This window comes from Poromitra crassiceps (assembly GCF_964638095.1).
Source record: "Poromitra crassiceps genome assembly, chromosome: 9".
Classification (NCBI taxonomy): domain Eukaryota; kingdom Metazoa; phylum Chordata; class Actinopteri; order Beryciformes; family Melamphaidae; genus Poromitra; species Poromitra crassiceps.
Window position 1 is genome coordinate 14,324,129 of NC_139630.1, and position 18,613 is coordinate 14,342,741.

General features: G+C 42.4%; 1 protein-coding gene across 1 annotated transcript in view; it reads left to right on the forward strand.

The window, feature by feature from the left end:
• LOC310782182 (NACHT, LRR and PYD domains-containing protein 3-like) overlaps positions 1-18,316 on the forward strand; it is a gene marked incomplete at its 3' end in the record, with an annotated part of 169,613 nt that extends 151,297 nt beyond the window's left edge. The window contains exons 13-16 of the mRNA XM_083642868.1: positions 10,730-10,903; positions 11,099-11,145; positions 16,593-16,789; positions 17,483-18,316. Of these exons, the coding sequence (XP_083498994.1) occupies positions 10,730-10,903; positions 11,099-11,145; positions 16,593-16,789; positions 17,483-18,316 (1,252 nt within the window). The remainder of the gene's footprint in view (positions 1-10,729; positions 10,904-11,098; positions 11,146-16,592; positions 16,790-17,482) is intronic.
• Between the last annotated feature and the right edge of the window lie 297 nt (positions 18,317-18,613).

Below are 18,613 nucleotides of genomic sequence, written 5' to 3' on the forward strand. Positions count from 1 at the left end.
GAGGCAGGCAGGCAGCGATGTGCCGCAAGGCATGGGTTTACTTTGTGGCAATTGTGGGGCGAGTAGCTAACAGCAGCTAGCAGGAGGAGGCGCAGTGAAATGGAGTGATACACAGTCTGCTGCAGAGCTATTAGAAGCAGCAGAAGAAGAAGAAGCTTGCCCGATAGCTCGCTAACAGATTAGCACTAGTATCTTAGCAAACTACCAGAAACAGCATTATCTTTATGATGGATTAATAATGGTACTAGACACACGTAACTCTATAGAGCCCCGTTGTGAGGTCTGTTTATCAAAATAACGCATATTTTGAAAACGGTTTTACTTTGTGGAGTAAATCAGCAGCTAACTAGTCTCGGTTTCCAGACGTTTGGTGAGCGGCGCCAACAGCGCCACCTAACCACCAAAGGTAGTGAAATGGATTAAGACTGAGAGCTGAGTCTAGCAGCTAACAGGCTGGATGTAATAGGCAATGATAGAGCAGCTGTGAAGCGGAGTGATAATACAGTGAGTGAAGTGTCAGTGCTGTTATCGTGAAATGTCTTCTTCTGTTGTTTAATGGCAGTTGGCAAAGGAGACTTGAAGAGACACAATAGTTCACACAGGAAAGAAACAATTTAATTGTTCAGTGTGTGGTAAATGTTTTGCCATAAAGGAGACTTGAAGAGACACATGATAGTTCACACAGGAGAGAAACAATTTAATTGTTCAGTGTGGTAAATGTTTTGGTCAAAAAGGAGAGTTGAAATCACACATGATAGTCCACATAGGAGAGTCTGTTGTTGTAATGTTTAAATAATTCACTATACATATTGTCAAGTGTTTCTAATTTCTACACCATACAGGCATTAAAAAAATGGATGTGTGTGTTCAGGGATGCATGAAGCTGGGGGCGGGAGGAGAACAATATGAAACGATGAAAGTTGGGGTAGTAGGCCTATAGTTCCTGTAAGAAATTCAAACCACTTTCACCCCTGATGATGGGGTGTCCATTATAAGTGCATTATTGATTGATTGATTTATTTATTTATTAAGGTGTCATGCACATTGCTGTGCCCAGCCCACATGGGCTTACAGGACACACAGAGAATACAGCAGTAAGAACAATGTATAAAACAATACAATAAAAACTTCACAGCACCAATACATTCAAAACAACATAAGACGTGGAGCAACACATTGCTCAGACCCACAGAAACAGATCCGTACATCATTCTCCAAACAAAATGTTTTGTCTTTGCTCCCATACCTGGCAGATAAAGTTTGCAGTGAGAAAGATACCTTTTTTAAAACATAACTTGAGTTTCTCGTAGTCGTCTAACTCAAAAAAGTCAGCATAAATTGAAGACATTTTACTAAAAAGTACGACCCTTGCCTCATCATAAGCAGTACAGTAGAATGAGTCTCGTTTTCAATTTCCTGTAGTTCACATTATAATTAAGTGCACATTATAAGTGCATTAACCCACTTATAACATGGTCACTTCCAAAGAAACAAGAATAATTAGACCATCAATTTATATTTTCATATAGTTTAGCCATCAAAACTTGAAGTTTTTCATAAGCCATAACTATGTTCCCCTCATAACACATGGGCAACCAACTAATACCTGGAACAATCATCACCACCCATTAGCTTATCATGCAATTGAAAGGTCGTTCACTGCTCCAGTAAATAGGATGAACCTTGGGTACCAGTTAGCAATGGGACATAATATAGTCCACTCAGCTCATCACAGAAGCCTTTGGCTCAGAGCCAGAAAGCCTAGTAACTTTCAAAGTCAATACTATTGGTATTGTACGGTTGACAAACAATAAATTTTAGTTTACACTATATTTAACAACAAGACAGGCTAGATTGTAAGTGACAATTAAACATTTCACTTGGAGCAAGAACAAAAAATGAAAAGCATGAAAAAAATGAAAATTAATGCAAAATTTCTTCTGGGGCTGGAGACGTTACAGTCGTTGAGCTCTCTAGTCCCCAAATCAAAAAAGAAAAGAAAAATGACAAACGATAAGGTATAGGGGTTCAGTAGTAAGTCATTTATAAGCTATTAGGTAATGATGAACTAATCATTTACAAAACATTAATATACATTTGTAGAGGTAAATATGTAAACATCACAAATGTGTTGTGTAGGGGTTCAGTAGTAAGTCATTTATAAGCTATTAGTTAATGATGAACTAATCATTTACAAAACATTAATATACATTTGTAGAGGTAAATATGTAAACATCACAAATGTGTTGTAAGTCATCTATAAACGTTTAGTAAATCATCAAATGTCCTGTTGTTCCACTGTATTTGCCTCGTTTTGCACTGTCCCTTTTATGTGAAAAAAGTTTAAGCACTTTAATGCCAAAACAAGTTCCTATATGTTACGAACATAATGGTGAATAAATGATATCTGATTCTGATTCTGATTCTGAAATGATCATAAATAAATCATTAGTACATGATTAATAAGCAATTAGTCAATATATTATGGATCACTTGTAAGTACACATATAATGAACACTGATATAATATGATATTAGTGTTTTAGTAGAGCGTATCACTCAATACAAAAAAAGGTTTTCTTAGAACCAAAAGCCTATGGCTTAGTCTGCAGAAAAACCACGACAAAAGGCATAGTAATTTAGACTCAGGTGTGCATAAACTACTTCCTTTTTTAAATACAAAAATGTGAAATTACAGTAATATCGCTTATTGGACAGAAGCAGGTATTTGTCGGTTATAGTATTGCCTGAAAAAAAAAGTCTATAGATCCCCCCAAAAATCTATAAATCCCCCCTATCTGAAGAACATAAGGGGGGAATTCCCCCCTCGTTTGCAAAGTGAATTTTAAGCCCTGTAATTACTTATAAATCATTTACTAACGATTTGCTCATAATTTGTCATGATTAACAAATGTGTATAGAGACATGGTTGGAATATAAAAACTTTGAGTGACTTACAAGTGATCCATCCAATATATTGACTAATGACTTGTTAATAATTTATTAATGATTTATTTATAATCTCATGATCTCATGATTTACTAAGTTTATAGATTACTTACAACACATTGTGATATGTTTACATAGCACTTATTAATAATCTACAAATGTATATTCATGTTTTGTAAATGATTAGTTCATCAGTAGTCATCATTAACTAATACTGGGGTTCCCAAACTTTTTCATCTTGGGACCCAAAGGATACATTTTGTGTCTCCCTGGGACCCAAACTCACAAAAAACATACGGTAATGAGTTGCCATGACGACCAGTTGGTGACCCACCCCCGACGGGTCTGTGACCCGATAGTCACAGACCCAATAGTTTGGGAAACACTGAACTAATAGCTTCTAAATGACTTACTACTGAACGTTATTATAAAGTGTTACCAGTATACGCTCTGCCGGAGACATTGGCTAATCACCACAGAGCTGCATACATCAGTTAATTTGGTCGTTTTCTCACTGGTATGACGTTATGTTCCCCGGCTTCTGTCAGTTGAGGTGACTGACTACTCCTGGTTCTTCATATCTCCGAAAATGAAAATCAGGTTCCTAAATATTTTTTTGATCAAATGAGCACACAAGGGTAAAAGTGCCATATTTAAGCAATATTACACTCCAGTTGTCACACACTTGCTTTACTGTCATTAGTGGCATGACAGTGATGTGGCGTACGCGTCACTGAACCCTTACCAACAAAATACAAGCTATAAACAAAAGGTGTTAATATTTTGGGACAATTTGCTCTCAAAATAACAAACTTTTTGCAGAGTGTTAGTCCGAGACAATAAATAGTCCTCGTTGAGTCAGCCAGACGTCAGCCAGCCGATATGCTCATCACATGAGTTAACTGTAACAAACAGCTGTGCAGAAAGCAGCATCTAGCTTACAGCGTTCATGCTAAATGGATTGTTTTGTTGTTAATTTTAATTTAATTGGTGGACTTACTGTTGACGAATGGTTGGAAGAAGAGATAAACAAACAAGCTGCTGCTTTCATCTGGCAGCATCAGGTTAGGACGGTAACGTATCAGACTGAAAATAATACTGCCTGTCTGAGATGAAAGAGGGTTGGGAGGCGGGCCATAGCGTGTCTGTCGATGATTTTATTTGACAGTTCTGGACACTGGAGTCGGTGTTGGCCAATCCTGGCGGGTTCCACCCCCAAATCGAGTGTGTGCTGGTGCTAAGCGAGTGGGGTCTGGGACAACCAGGCTCTCTGGCGCGAGCCACTTACGTTAACTCCACGTTAACTCCACTCCACTGGGTGTCCAGCTCCACCTGGGTATCCAGTTTCACCTGGGCCTCCGGCTCCACTGGGTGTCCAGCTTCGCCTGGGTGTCCAGTTTCACCTGGGCCTCCAGCTCCACTGGACTCAGTAGCTGGGCTAACGGGAGCCGCCTGTAAACGGCTTCTCTTCAAATCCAGTCTGCATTCACAAGAGAAATCTCTTAATTAAGAGCTCTGAATCACTATATAATCGATCATGGTTTTACAAGCTAGCATGGCTGATAGAAAGTTCAGCATGTTAGCTACCTGTCTATTTTATGCCATTTTCTTTAGTTTTTTAGGGAACAGTCATTTAGTGAGTTTGTATGACTATGATACTGGCATCCCGATCCCTTTGCATCCGCGGCTGGTGTCCTTTAGTCGTGCAACGTCATCACAGGAAGATCGATATGGTCAGCTGTCCACTGCAATCATGATTCCATTGAACTCCCACTATTGGCATCTCTGTCTTAGGGTTCATGAAATTTGTTGTTTCTCTGATGCATTTTACCCATTGAACTTTACAGGGCCTCCCCCACGTCAGAAAATGAAACAGAAATGCTTAATTGTCATGCTTTTGCTACTGTCTGGAATACAGCCTAATCCTGGTCCTCCAATCACATGTAACGTAGTCCCCAACAAAGTCCCCAATGTCATTCCCATCCCGGATCCTGTCACTCCTACAGCAGGCCCCCAGCCCAATATAGGCAACACATATACCCCAGGCCCTAGTATTGAAAAGTCACTCAGTGCCAAAGGGCTGACTTTTTTGCACATAAACGGTAGGAGTCTGCTGCCCAAGATAGATGAGATTCGTCTGTTGTCAGGGAAAGGGAATATAGGGGTTATTTGCATTACAGAAAGTTGGTTAGATTGCAGTATAAGCGACTCAGAATTAGAAATAATTAACTACACTCTGGTCAGAAAAGACCGTAACCGTAACGGAGGGGGTGTGTGCGCTTTTATTAGAAATGACTTAAATTTCACTACTAGAGACCAACAAGACGACCTTGAAGTTCTGCTACTAGATATCCATTTACCTAAAACTAAGCCTCTGTTAATGGGTGTGTGTTATAGACCTCCTGGCCAAAATAATTTTTATGATGGCCTAGAAAACCTGTTGGCTGGAAATGGTGTTATGAAAAATGAATGCATTCTCCTAGGTGATTTTAATACGGATGTGTCCAGGAAAAATTGCCCAACGTATGGATCATTTATCAAGTTTTGTAAGTCAATAAGCCTAAATCAGCTGATTAGTGAACACACAAGAGTAAGTCAAGTGTCCCAAACCACTATTGATCTTATCATGGTGTCTGATAAAGTGAATATTTCCCAACAGGGCGTAATACCTTACGGGATTAGCGACCATTTTATGACATTCTGTACTAGAAAGCCATACAGGGAAAGGTTTTCAGGCCATAAAACTATTAGAATCAGATCACTCAAGAAGTATTGTGTTGAGACCTTTAGGGAACTCTTGGGCAGGACAAACTGGTCTGCTGTGCTGCAAAACAATTGTGTTGATGAGGCCTGGGACATGTTTAATGCCTGTTTCCTCAAGGTTATAGACACTGTAGCCCCTCTGAAGCAAGTCAGGATTAAACAAAGAACACCTCCATGGTTTAATGCAGACATACTTGAAGCTATCAATCAAAGGGAAGCTGCACTGGTTAGATTCAATAAAACAAGAGAGCAGGCAGATAGTGATAGCTTCAGGACATGGAGAAATGAAACTCAGAGAAGAATCAAATCAGCAAAAAAAGAGTATTTTAACACCCAGATCAAGGAAAACAAAAATGATCCTAAGAAGCTATGGAAAGCTCTGAAAGAGGTCGGCTGTGGAGGTAAAATAAGAAGTGGAAAGAGAAACATAGGTCTAAACATAAACGGCGCTCTTCAGTTTGATGAAGCTCAGGTGGCTAATGAGTTTACCACCTACTTTTCCTCTATAGCGAAGAACCTTGTTGAGTCCCTTCCCACTAGGTCGGGAGTGTTTGGGGACGATTTTATTAACAGGTTTTATGGCAGCAGAGGGATTATAGCCATTAGATGTACTTTCTCCAGGGTGTCCGTGGAAAGTATAGCAGAAAGGCTGGCCATGTTGAATGCATCAAAAGCCACAGGCTTAGACAACGTCTCAGCCAGATTCTTAAGGGATGGTGCTCATGAAATTGCCCCCTGTGTCACCCATCTTGTTAACATCTCTTTAGATCAAGGTATTGTCCCCCAGGCCACTAAACATGCCAAGATCATCCCATTATATAAAAAAGGTGTTACAACTGACCCTGGTAATTATAGGCCAGTATCAATACTCAGTGTAACATCTAAAATCTTGGAGAGGATAGTACATGAACAGATTTCAGAGTATGTCAATGAACATAATATACTGTATGATTTGCAATCAGGATTCAGAAAGTCTTATTCCACCGACACGTGCCTACTCTATCTAACTGATACCATCAGAAGGGAGATAGATGATGGAAATCTGTGTGGCATGGTGTTGTTGGACCTCCAAAAGGCCTTCGACACCGTAAACCACCAGATTCTTCTCTCCAAATTGAAGGCACTAGGCATGGACTGCCTAGGGGTCAAGTGGATGGCCTCGTACCTGGCCAATAGAGATCAGAGAGTTGAGGTTAATGGTACATTGTCAGAAGCTAGGGCTATAGGCTGTGGGGTCCCACAAGGGAGCATCCTAGGACCATTGTTGTTCATATTGTATATTAATGACCTAAATGATGCTTGCTCTTGTAATTTGTTTTTGTATGCTGATGATGCTGCCCTACTCATAGCACACAAGGACATTGACACTTTACAAGGTCAGCTAGGGGAGGAGCTCTCTAAGGTTAGCACTTGGATGTCTGACAACAGACTTTCTTTACACTTGGGCAAAACTGAATCCATCCTATTTGGATCTAAACCCAGGCTTAGGAGGACCCCTGAACTCAGAGTTGAGCTAGGCTCGCAGGTTATAAAAGCCAAAACATCAGTAAAATATCTGGGCTGCATATTAGATAACAGTCTTGGAGGTGAAGAAATGGCTCTCCAGGTAGTGGGCAAAGTTAATGCAAGAACCAGATTGTTAGCAAGGAAGGCCAATCTCTTAGACAGAGACAGCATTAGGCTGTTAGCAAACAGCCTTGTGCAGCCTCACCTTGATTATGGCTCTTTGGCATGGTACAGCGGGCTGACAAAGGGTAGTAAACAAAAACTCCAGGTAACTCAGAACAAGCTGGTCAGGGTGGTTTTGGGTTGCGGTCCACGTGACCACGTGGGCAGGAACCAACTACAGGAATTAAAGTGGCTACCTGTGGAGGCCAGGGTGGCACAGATTAGACTTACAATGGTCCATAAGATAGTCATGGATAGGGCCCCAGTATACCTCACAAACTACCTCACCAGAGTAGGAGAAGCACACAGCCACAGCACCAGAGCTAGCCGAGCCAACCTACAGTCAGTTAGGTGCAAACTGAAAATTGGCCAATGTTCCTTTGCTTTCCAGGGGCCCAGTGAATGGAATCTGCTCCCACTGGATATTAAGGAGGCCTCAAGTCAAAGCACCTTTAAAGTTAAACTTAAGAGGTGGCTGCTAGATAGGGTTCCTGAGTAAGGGACTAGGCAGAAATGGCGTATTGTATTAATTAGTCTTCTTTTGTTATGCTGTAATGTTTTAGTACTAGATAGCCAGATTTTATTATGAAACTACAGTATGTGTGGTGCAATGTCTGTATATTTAATGTACTGTATGTCTAAGACCAAGGACCACAACGGAATTAAGTTTTTATCTACTTTTTGTGTTATCCTTGATGCCTTTTTGGAATTGCATGTACATTTAATGTATGGCATTTTTTTTAAACGGATCATCAAATAAATCTATCTATCTATCTATCTAGCTTTAGGAGCAGTGCGGTATATACAATATTCCTGGAATGTGAGTTTAATGAACCAGTTACATGTCCTATGCATTCTACATCAAATTAAGATATTACTGTTAGTTTTATTTTGTGTGTTACATACTTATTGGCCAAGTTAGTTCGTTTATGGGCTAGAAATGCTGTAGGGTTACAGGCAAGATAGTTGTTGCCTGTTGCATGTTCCCTGCAAAATTTTGACCGCTGCTGTTCTGTGCTGAACAGACCGGCCGGTGGAGTGATATTTTAGTGATGAGGGTGTTCTCAAATTAACGATTTGAGAACAGCTAGGTGTGCTGTTATGCTCATTTGAGAACGGTCCTTGACCAATCAGATTGCTTGGTCGGAACTACATGTTGTATAATAACCCTTAAGAGCATGTTAAATTCCCTCCATGTGAAGCGTTTTTACAGACCACCACACAAATAAGTTCATGTTGAAACTAAATGGAATAATGATTGAACTGAAGTTACATCAAACTCTACAGTGAAGGACGTGTTGAATCCATCCATCTTCATGAGTAAAACTAGAAAACTAGGTCCAGGCTGAGAATGACCAGAATTATGTTTTAAAGATGCAATATGTAAACTTCTGTGAGATTATTACATAAATTATCTAAAAATGTGTAGACCTATGTCAAAGATCTATATTTTTGTTGTTGTTCCTACATTATCTTAAATGTTTCCAACAATGTCCCAACCCAGAGGAATCCTTAATGGTAAATGGTAAATGGCCTGCATTTATATAGCGCTTTTATTCAAAGCGCTTTACAATCAGATTCACCCATTCATACACCAATGGCGGCAGGCTGGCACACCATCGGGAGCAATTTGGGGTTCAGTATCTTGCCCAAGGACACTTCGACATGCAGACTGGAGGAGGCGGGAATCGAACCACCGACCTCTTTTATCCAAAGCAATTAGTGGACAGCCCGCTCTACCTCCTGAGCTATACAGCCGCCCCCCTTAATCTATTCAAAGACACAGAGCGGTTTACATGATCGCATGTAGATGACGTCATCGCCTCGTTCCTGAAAACGCTGATTAAAGGAACCAAGGAGAAACGTTCCTACTGAAGGAGGAGTGGGGACACAAAACACCAGGGCACGGCTTGTGCTCAGGACCTCGCTTTTCCCTCCCACATAGTAGAGAGCTGCGCGGGCCTGAAATCTCGGCCCGAGCCCTCCCCGGCCCGTGACATGCAGGCCCGTGCCCGACCCGGCCTGGATGAGTCATGAAATTAATTGGCCCGAGCCCGTTGCGAGGCCCGACATCAATATCACGATATGACGACACATCTCTCTCTCCCTCTCTGTGCATGCTGCCGCGCTGCTGAACTCGTTGGTCCAAAACGTTGCTAGACTGTGTTGCCTAAAGACAAACACTGCAGCTTTCTCTCTGTCTCTCTCTCCCCCTCTCACACACGCTACCGTGGCCTGTCAAAATCCAGACATATTGTCTCGAGAAAGAGAACGTTAGATCGTTTAATTGCCAACAGCAACAATGCCCACAAACTGAAACATTATGTCACTCAAGCATATCGAAATTAAAACAGCAGACTTACCGTTTATAGCTGCATTGAATAACGTCACATTAGTGTCCTCACAATGTATGGTAGATGGGTTCGTTTTGAACAGGTTAAAATGAGCTTTCCCTACTGCAGTGGGGACTGTTTAACTCTCCCCTCGCAAACTTTGTTTTATGTCCATCGATCTTATTTCTCTCTCTCACGACACGGACACGGACACGCGGCTTGTTTTGTTGTTGTTTTTTACGCTGACTAGTGACAGCATGCTGACTGAACGGTGGATTGTGGACTGGCAGACTAACGTCACGGTGAGGGTGTGTGTGTCTGTGTGTGTGTGGCTGTGCAGTGTGCGCTCCTCCTCTTTGTGTGACTGCTCTGCTGTGTAAAATCAAGCGAGTAATACAACGTTATTTTATTTAATTATTGAAAAACGGCCCGACCCCCGCCCGGCCCGGACCTATTAATTTAAAAAAAAGAAAAAACGAGCCCGGCCTTGGCCCGTATTGGCAGGCCCGAGGGGCCCGCGAGGGTACCCTCGGGTTTGCAGCTCTCTGCCACATAGGCTAAATTAAGCTTATGTGGGGTCACTGGTGACCAAAACATTAACTTGTTAGCAAGTACAGTCACACCTTTCAATACAATAAGTGATGAAAATCCGTTGCTTGGTTGCTGAAGAAAGGAAGATGCTTTTTCCGTTAGCAAGCTAACGCGGCTAATGCTGCCATTCCACAATTCCTTGTGGCTGTGGAGTCATCAACACACGACCTTTGTCATTTAATTGTTTTGAGAGAGGTTTCAGGAGAGTGACCCCTAGTGGCCGAAAATTACATACTGCACGTTTAAGTTAGAGAAACTGCTGTAAGCAATATTACTGAAAATGATCAGCTGCTTCTATTTTGAAATCGAACCTAGATAATTATCAATATTGTTTACCACCCAGTATTACAAACTACATCACTGAAGAAACAATATGCTGTGTGTGTGTGTGTGTGTGTGCGCGCATGCGTGCACGTGTGTGTGCAGGCTGTCAGGCTGTCTGCTCACAGAGGAAAGCTGTGCTTCTCTGGCCTCAGCTCTGAGCTCCAACCCCTCCCATCTGAGAGAGCTGGACCTGAGCTACAATCATCCAGGAACCTCAGGAGTGACACTGCTCTCTGCTGGACTGGAGGATCCACACTGGAGACTGGAGACTCTCAGGTATGGAGAGAAAACGTCTGCTAGAAGGCTGAGTCACACATTTTCTCTGTTACACCCAGATAATGAAGAATATTAACGTCTAACAGCAGTTATGACTGATGCTGTCTGGAAACTCATTCATATTGAAGGCTATTAAATGTCCATGTTTCCATCATCAAAGAGAATGTGCTGATGTGACTTTGTTTCTTCCTCCAGTGTGGACCATGATGCAGTACGGTGGTTGAAACCAGGTGTGAGGAAATGTAAGTGTGTATTTAGTTTGATTCATGAAAACAAAGCAACACATTCAACTATTTTGATAGAAAGTCCATTCACAGCAGCAAGTGACATCATTCATTCACTCCTACTGTGAAGGTGATGACATCATGTGTAGTCTGTGGCTAAAAGCATAGACTGTATAAAGAGATGGACAGAATCAGTGTGATGTGTAGTCTGTGGCTAAAAGCATAGACTGTATAAAGAGATTGACAGAGTCAGTGTGATGTGTAGTCTGTGGCTAAAAGCATAGACTATAAAGAGATTGACAGAGTCAGTGTGATCTGTAGTCTGTGGCTAAAATCATATACTGTATAAAGAGATGGACAGAATCAGTGTGATGTGTAGTCTGTGGCTAAAAGCATAGACTGTATAAAGAGATGGACAGAGTCAGTGTGATGTGTAGTCTGTGCCTAAAAGCATAGACTATAAAGAGATTGACAGAGTCAGTGTGATGTGTAGTCTGTGGCTAAAAACATAGACTGTATAAAGAGATGGACAGAGTCAGTGTGATGTGTTGTGTGTGGCTAAAAGCATAGACTGTATAAAGAGATGGATAGAGTCATTGTGATGTGTTGTCTGTGGCTAAAAACATAGACTGTATAAAGACATGGACAGTCAGTGTGATGTGTAGTCTGTGGCTAAAAGCATAGACTGTATAAAGAGATGGACTGAGTCAGTGTGATGTGTAGCCTGTGGCTAAAAGCATAGACTGTATAAAGACATGGACAGAGTCATTGTGATGTGTAGTCTGTGGCTAAAATCATAGACTGTATAAAGAGATGGACTGAGTCAGTGTGATGTGTAGTCTGTGGCTAAAAGCATAGACTGTATAAAGAGATGGACAGAGTCAGTGTGATGTGTAGGCTGTGGCTAAAAGCATAGACTGTATAAAGAGATGGACAGAGTCAGTGTGACGTGTAGTCTGTGGCTAAAAGCATAGACTGTATAAAGAGATGGACAGAGTCAGTGTGATGTGTAGTCTGTGGCTAAAAGCATAGACTGTATAAAGAGATGGACAGAGTCAGTGTGACGTGTAGTCTGTAGCTAAAAGCATAGACTGTATAAAGAGATGGACAGAGTCAGTGTGATGTGTAGTCTGTGGCTAAAAGCATAGACTGTATAAAGAGATGGACAGAGTCAGTGTGATGTGTGGTCTGTAGCTAAAAGCATAGACTGTATAAAGAGATGGACTGAGTCAGTGTGATGTGTAGTCTGTGGCTAAAAGCATAGACTGTATAAAGAGATGGACAGAGTCAGTGTGATGTGTTGTCTGTGGCTAAAAGCATAGACTGTATACAGAGATGGACTGAGTCAGTGTGATGTGTAGTCTGTGGCTAAAAGCATAGACTATAGAGAGATGGACAGAGTCAGTGTGATGTGTAGTCTGTGGCTAAAAGCATAGACTGTATACAGAGATGGACAGAGTCAGTGTGATGTGTTGTCTGTGGCTAAAAGCATAGACTGTATAAAGAGATGGACAGAGTCAGTGTGATGTGTAGTCTGTGGCTAAAAGCATAGACTATAGAGAGATGGACAGAGTCAGTGTGATGTGTTGTCTGTGGCTAAAAGCATAGACTGTATAAAGAGATGGACAGAGTCAGTGTGATGTGTAGTCTGTGGCTAAAAGCATAGACTATAGAGAGATGGACAGAGTCAGTGTGATGTGTTGTCTGTGGCTAAAAGCATAGACTGTATAAAGAGATGGACTGAGTCAGTGTGATGTGTAGTCTGTGGCTAAAAGCATAGACTATAAAGAGATGGACAGAGTCAGTGTGATGTGTAGTCTGTGGCTAAAAGCATAGACTGTATGAAGAGATGCACAGAGTCAGTGTGATGTGTAGTCTGTGGCTAAAAGCATAGACTGTATAAAGACATGGACAGAGTCAGTATGATGTGTAGTCTGTGGCTAAAAGCATAGACTATAGAGAGATGGACAGAGTCAGTGTGATGTGTTGTCTGTGGCTAAAAGCATAGACTGTATAAGGAGATGGACAGAGTCAGTGTGATGTGTTGTCTGTGGCTAAAAGCATAGACTATAGAGAGATGGACAGAGTCAGTGTGATGTGTTGTCTGTGGCTAAAAGCATAGACTGTATAAAGAGATGGACTGAGTCAGTGTGATGTGTAGTCTGTGGCTAAAAGCATAGACTATAAAGAGATGGACAGAGTCAGTGTGATGTGTAGTCTGTGGCTAAAAGCATAGACTGTATGAAGAGATGCACAGAGTCAGTGTGATGTGTAGTCTGTGGCTAAAAGCATAGACTGTATAAAGACATGGACAGAGTCAGTATGATGTGTAGTCTGTGGCTAAAAGCATAGACTATAGAGAGATGGACAGAGTCAGTGTGATGTGTTGTCTGTGGCTAAAAGCATAGACTGTATAAGGAGATGGACAGAGTCAGTGTGATGTGTTGTCTGTGGCTAAAAGCATAGACTATAGAGAGATGGACAGTCAGTGTGATGTGTGGTCTGTGGCTAAAAGCATAGACTGTATAAAGAGATGGACAGAGTCAGTGTCATGTGTTGTCTGTGGCTAAAAGCATAGACTGTATAAAGAGATGGACAGAGTCAGTGTGATGTGTTGTCTGTGGCTAAAAGCATAGACTGTATAAAGAGATGGACAGAGTCAGTGTGATGTGTTGTCTGTGGCTAAAAGCATAGACTGTATAAAGAGATGGACAGAGTCAGTGTGATGTGTTGTCTGTGGCTAAAAACATAGACTGTATAAAGAGATGGACAGAGTCAGTGTGATGTGTAGTCTGTGGCTAAAAACATAGACTGTATAAAGAGATGGACAGAGTCAGTGTGATGTGTAGTCTGTGGCTAAAAGCATAGACTATAGAGAGATGGACAGAGTCAGTGTGATGTGTTGTCTGTGGCTAAAAGCATAGACTGTATAAGGAGATGGACAGAGTCAGTGTCATGTGTAGTCTGTGGCTAAAAGCATAGACTATAGAGAGATGGACAGTCAGTGTGATGTGTGGTCTGTGGCTAAAAGCATAGACTGTATAAAGAGATGGACAGAGTCAGTGTGATGTGTAGGCTGTGGCTAAAAGCATAGACTGTATAAAGAGATGGACAGAGTCAGTGTGATGTGTTGTCTGTGGCTAAAAGCATAGACTGTATAAAGAGATGGACAGAGTCAGTGTGATGTGTAGTCTGTGGCTAAAAGCATAGACTGTATAAAGAGATGGACAGAGTCAGTGTGATGTGTTGTCTGTGGCTAAAAACATAGACTGTATAAAGAGATGGACAGAGTCAGTGTGATGTGTAGTCTGTGGCTAAAAACATAGACTATATAAAGAGATGGACAGAGTCAGTGTGATGTCACCTATTGGTTTGTGTGACTCACGTTCTGAAGCCTCTAGTTTGGCGTTTTGGCAGCTCACACGAGATGGCACAAGACCAGAGGTTTCCCACAGAGCCGCAGCTCCGCCTGCTATTGGTCTGTTATCAGCAAGCTGTGCGATCACTGGACAGGCTACCTGTCAATCACGCACAAAACAATGTCTCTTCTATGTCTGTTTGACTTTAAACAGTTATAAAAATTCACCCTCGTACAATTGTCATGAAAGCTTGAATTATATATAGAGGCCAAAACTGTGTTTTGAACCAGGCTGTAAACAAGTTTAATTATGTTGTAAAGTCAGAGACATTTTAACATGGGGGAGAACAGGAACGACTCCCTTTTGAAGCCAGCCTCAAGTGGCCATTCGGGGAACTACAGCTTTTATCACTTCCATGGCTTGCTGCCTGTCCTAAAGTCATGATTTCATTGACTTATAGCAAAGTCTTATGACTAAGTTCACTTTAAATCCATTTAATTTCATTCCACCTTACTGTTAGGTCATTAAGCCACATGCCCCCAATTTGCATTGCATGCGGCGTTTAACGAGCGCAAAACAAGCGCAAATGCAAAATTACCACTTTTGCGATGATAGGGCCCCAGGTGTCTAGTCTCTTAAAACAGACGGTTGGCTCTCACAATTTCCAAATGCTTCCGCCAAAACGTCTGTACTTCGAACTGGGAAAACTTGGTCAAAACGGAAAGGGAAACTCAGAGAAAATAATCATAGGGCGATGTCCCGGATGTCCCGCTCGTATTTCTCCAATCACATCAGTTCGAACTTCCTCCAGTCTGAAGCATTTTTCCCCCCCAACTTCCTTTGTCCATGTTCTGTGGGTGTGAATTACAGACTGTCTAAGCTGCATTCGCAGAATGTAAAAAAGACAGTCTGGCTTGAGAGACTACCAGGTGTCCAAACTCTCTTTCTCCCTGTCAGTCTCTCTCTCTCTCTCTCTCTCTCTCTCACACACACACACACACACACACAAACAATGCATACTTCACATCTTAACGGTGAACGATAAAGCCTTATGTTTACGGTCTTTGAATATGATTGTGTCTCTCTCTCTCTCTCTCTCTCTCTCTCTCTCTGTCTCTCTCTCAGTCTGCTCTGGATGAGCACAGACACACAGCTGTTCATTCATGTCATGATGTTATTCCTGCGTCATCATCATTATAAACTCTAAATATCAATCTTTCTTCATTTAGCCTGATCCAAAAGTAAAGGAGGGAGGACTACAGAAACTGTCCTTATTCTTTTCAATATCTTTTAAGTTCCTTCATACGTCTTCAGTGCTCTCAATAGATATGGTCATGTTAAAGTAAAGTTGAAAATTAGATCATAGTCCATTAAGACAAAACTCTGTGGTGGAATCAGTTTATGGACACTTCAAATAATAATTACAACTGCTTCCAAAAAAAAAATTGTGAGGTCTCATACCTTACTGAAGTGTTTCTTTACTGGCAGGTTTTGCCTTTGCTCTAAAGAATCACATCTTTGTCAGAGTCGCTTGCAGCCTTGTCTCTGTGTGTGCGCACATGTGTGTGTGTGTGTGTGTGTGTGTGTGTGTGTGTGTGTGTGTGTGTGTGTATGTGTGTGTGTGTGTGAGAGAGAGAGAGAGAGAGAGAGAGAGGGAGGGAGAGACAGACGGAGTGACAGACAGACAGAGAGACCGAGAGAGGGAGAGACAGACTGAGAGAGATAGACAGAAAGAGGGAGAGACAGAGACAGACAGAGAGAGAGAGAGACAGAGACAGAATAAGAAGTCACTCGCAGCCTTGTCCATGTGTGCGCGCGCGCGTCAATGTGTGAGTGTATGCGCGCGTCTGTGTGTGTGTGTGTGCGCGTGCGCACGTCTGTGTGTGTGAGAGAGAGCAAGAGACACACACACACAGAGAGAGGGAGAGACAGAGAGAGACAGAGAGGTTTGTTGCCTTTTCTTGTCATTAATAAATGAATATAAAGTTTTCACAACAATTAAGCTGTTGAATAATTAACAGTGAAGTTATTCATAGAATAACAATAAACACAACAGGTGTTTTAGATGAGAAGCTGCTGCTGTATTGAGTCTTGTTCTCTCATCAGATGCCTGTGAACTCACACTGGACCCAAACGCAGCAGAGACACACCTCCTCCTGTCTGAAGACAACAGAAAGGTGACGCTGGTGAGAGAGCTGCAGCCATATCCTGATCACCCAGAGAGATTTGACTACTGGCCTCAGCTGCTATGTAAAGATGGTCTGACTGGTCGCTGTTACTGGGAGGTGGAGAGGGAAAGGAAGGTTGAGATAGGAGTGACTTACAGAGGAATCAGCAGGAGAGGAGAGGGTGATGACTGTGTGCTTGGAAGGAATGAAAAGTCCTGGTGTCTGATTTGCCTTGATAATGGTGGTTACTCTGCCAAGTACAATAACAGAGAAACAGTCATACCTCCCCCCTCCTCCTCTGTGTCTAACAGAGTAGCAGTCTATCTTGACTGGCCTGCTGGCTCTCTGTCCTTCTACACAGTTTCCTCTGACAAACTGACTCACCTCCACACCTTCAACTCCACATTCACTGAACCACTTTACCCTGGGTTTGGGTTTAGGGTATATCATGCTGGTGCCTCAGTGTCTCTGTGTCAGATAGAGTGAGAGAGAAACACACTGTGACCAAACACAGCTGCTGACATGATGCTTCACTCTGTACAGGATCACACACACACACACACACACACCTACACGTGCGCGCACACACATACACACAAGCACACAGACACACACACATACACAGACATACATATAAAGATACATGCTTTACATACTTACATACATACTTTCCGGTATGGTGGAGAGCTGACGAGTCGCACCGCTCTGAGCTCCGCTGCTAGTTTGTAACTAAATCCTGAAATTAAGCTCACCAACAAGCTTAAAATACTAGGACAGACAGCTTCAGTAGCCTATGGCATTTTCTGAAAAAATACTATGCCTCCCAAGAAAAATCCGCCTAGAAAGCCTCTACCAGAATCTGAGGAAGTGGAGGAAAGTGCTCTGCTAGCTGCAGAGGCTAATGGCGTCCGGGGAACTCAGACTGATACTGGGCCCACTGTTAGCCCGGAAGATATCCTTAAGGCTATCACAGACATGAAGTCAGAATTTTCCGCCAAATTTGAAAATGTACTGTCCGCTGTGAATAATGTTACAAAAGAAGTCAAGGAATGTGCTGGGCGAATCACCAAGGCTGAAACTCGAATCGCCGGAGCCGAAGACAGCATAGCAGCCCTGGAGACAACAGCGACTGCTCTCGAAGAAAAGGTGAAATCGCTTACCGTCAAGCTGGTGGAACTGGAGGGCCGAAGCAGGAGATCCAACCTGAGGCTCATTCATCTCCCTGAGGGTGCGGAGGGAGGCGACGCTTGCTCATTTCTGGAACGATGGCTCCCCGAGGCTCTGGACCTGGAGCCACTTCGCTCTCCCCTGATAATCGAGAGAGCCCATCGGATTTCTGGACCAAGAACCGACCCCAGTGCACCCCCGAGGGCTTTGATTATGAAATTCCTTAATTATCAAGACAAGACCCGTGTCGTGATCGCTGCCAGGGCAAAAGGGAGAGTACTCTACAAGAATCATCAAGTCATGCTCTTTCCTGATCTCCCAGCAGAAGTCCATAAACTACAGAAACGGTTTGACAGCGTCAAGCAGCGGCTGCGGGCAAAATCGATCCGGTACGGAGTCATCTTTCCAGCTCGCCTGAGGGTGTCGCACGGCGAGCGTTCCTACATTTTTGAAACACCGGCCGAGGCGGAGCAGTTTCTTCATAAACTTGATTGAACCACGGAGGTGGTGAAGCACTGAAGAAGGTGAAGGCAACATAACATTAACGTTTATTATTTTTATTTTATTTTACTTACTCTTGGAATATTGCTGAGCCTAAACTTTTTCTTTCCTTGTTTTTCTCTCTTTCCAACATGTTGCTGGCTCTGCTTAAACGAGTTGTCACCACTGAACTTAACATTTGGCCCACTTTCTCTCTCCCTCCCTCGCTCTGTTTTTCTTTTGGGGTAACAATAACTATCGTTTCTATTGATGATTATTTTTCTTACAATCGGGGATATCAATTCTTACGGG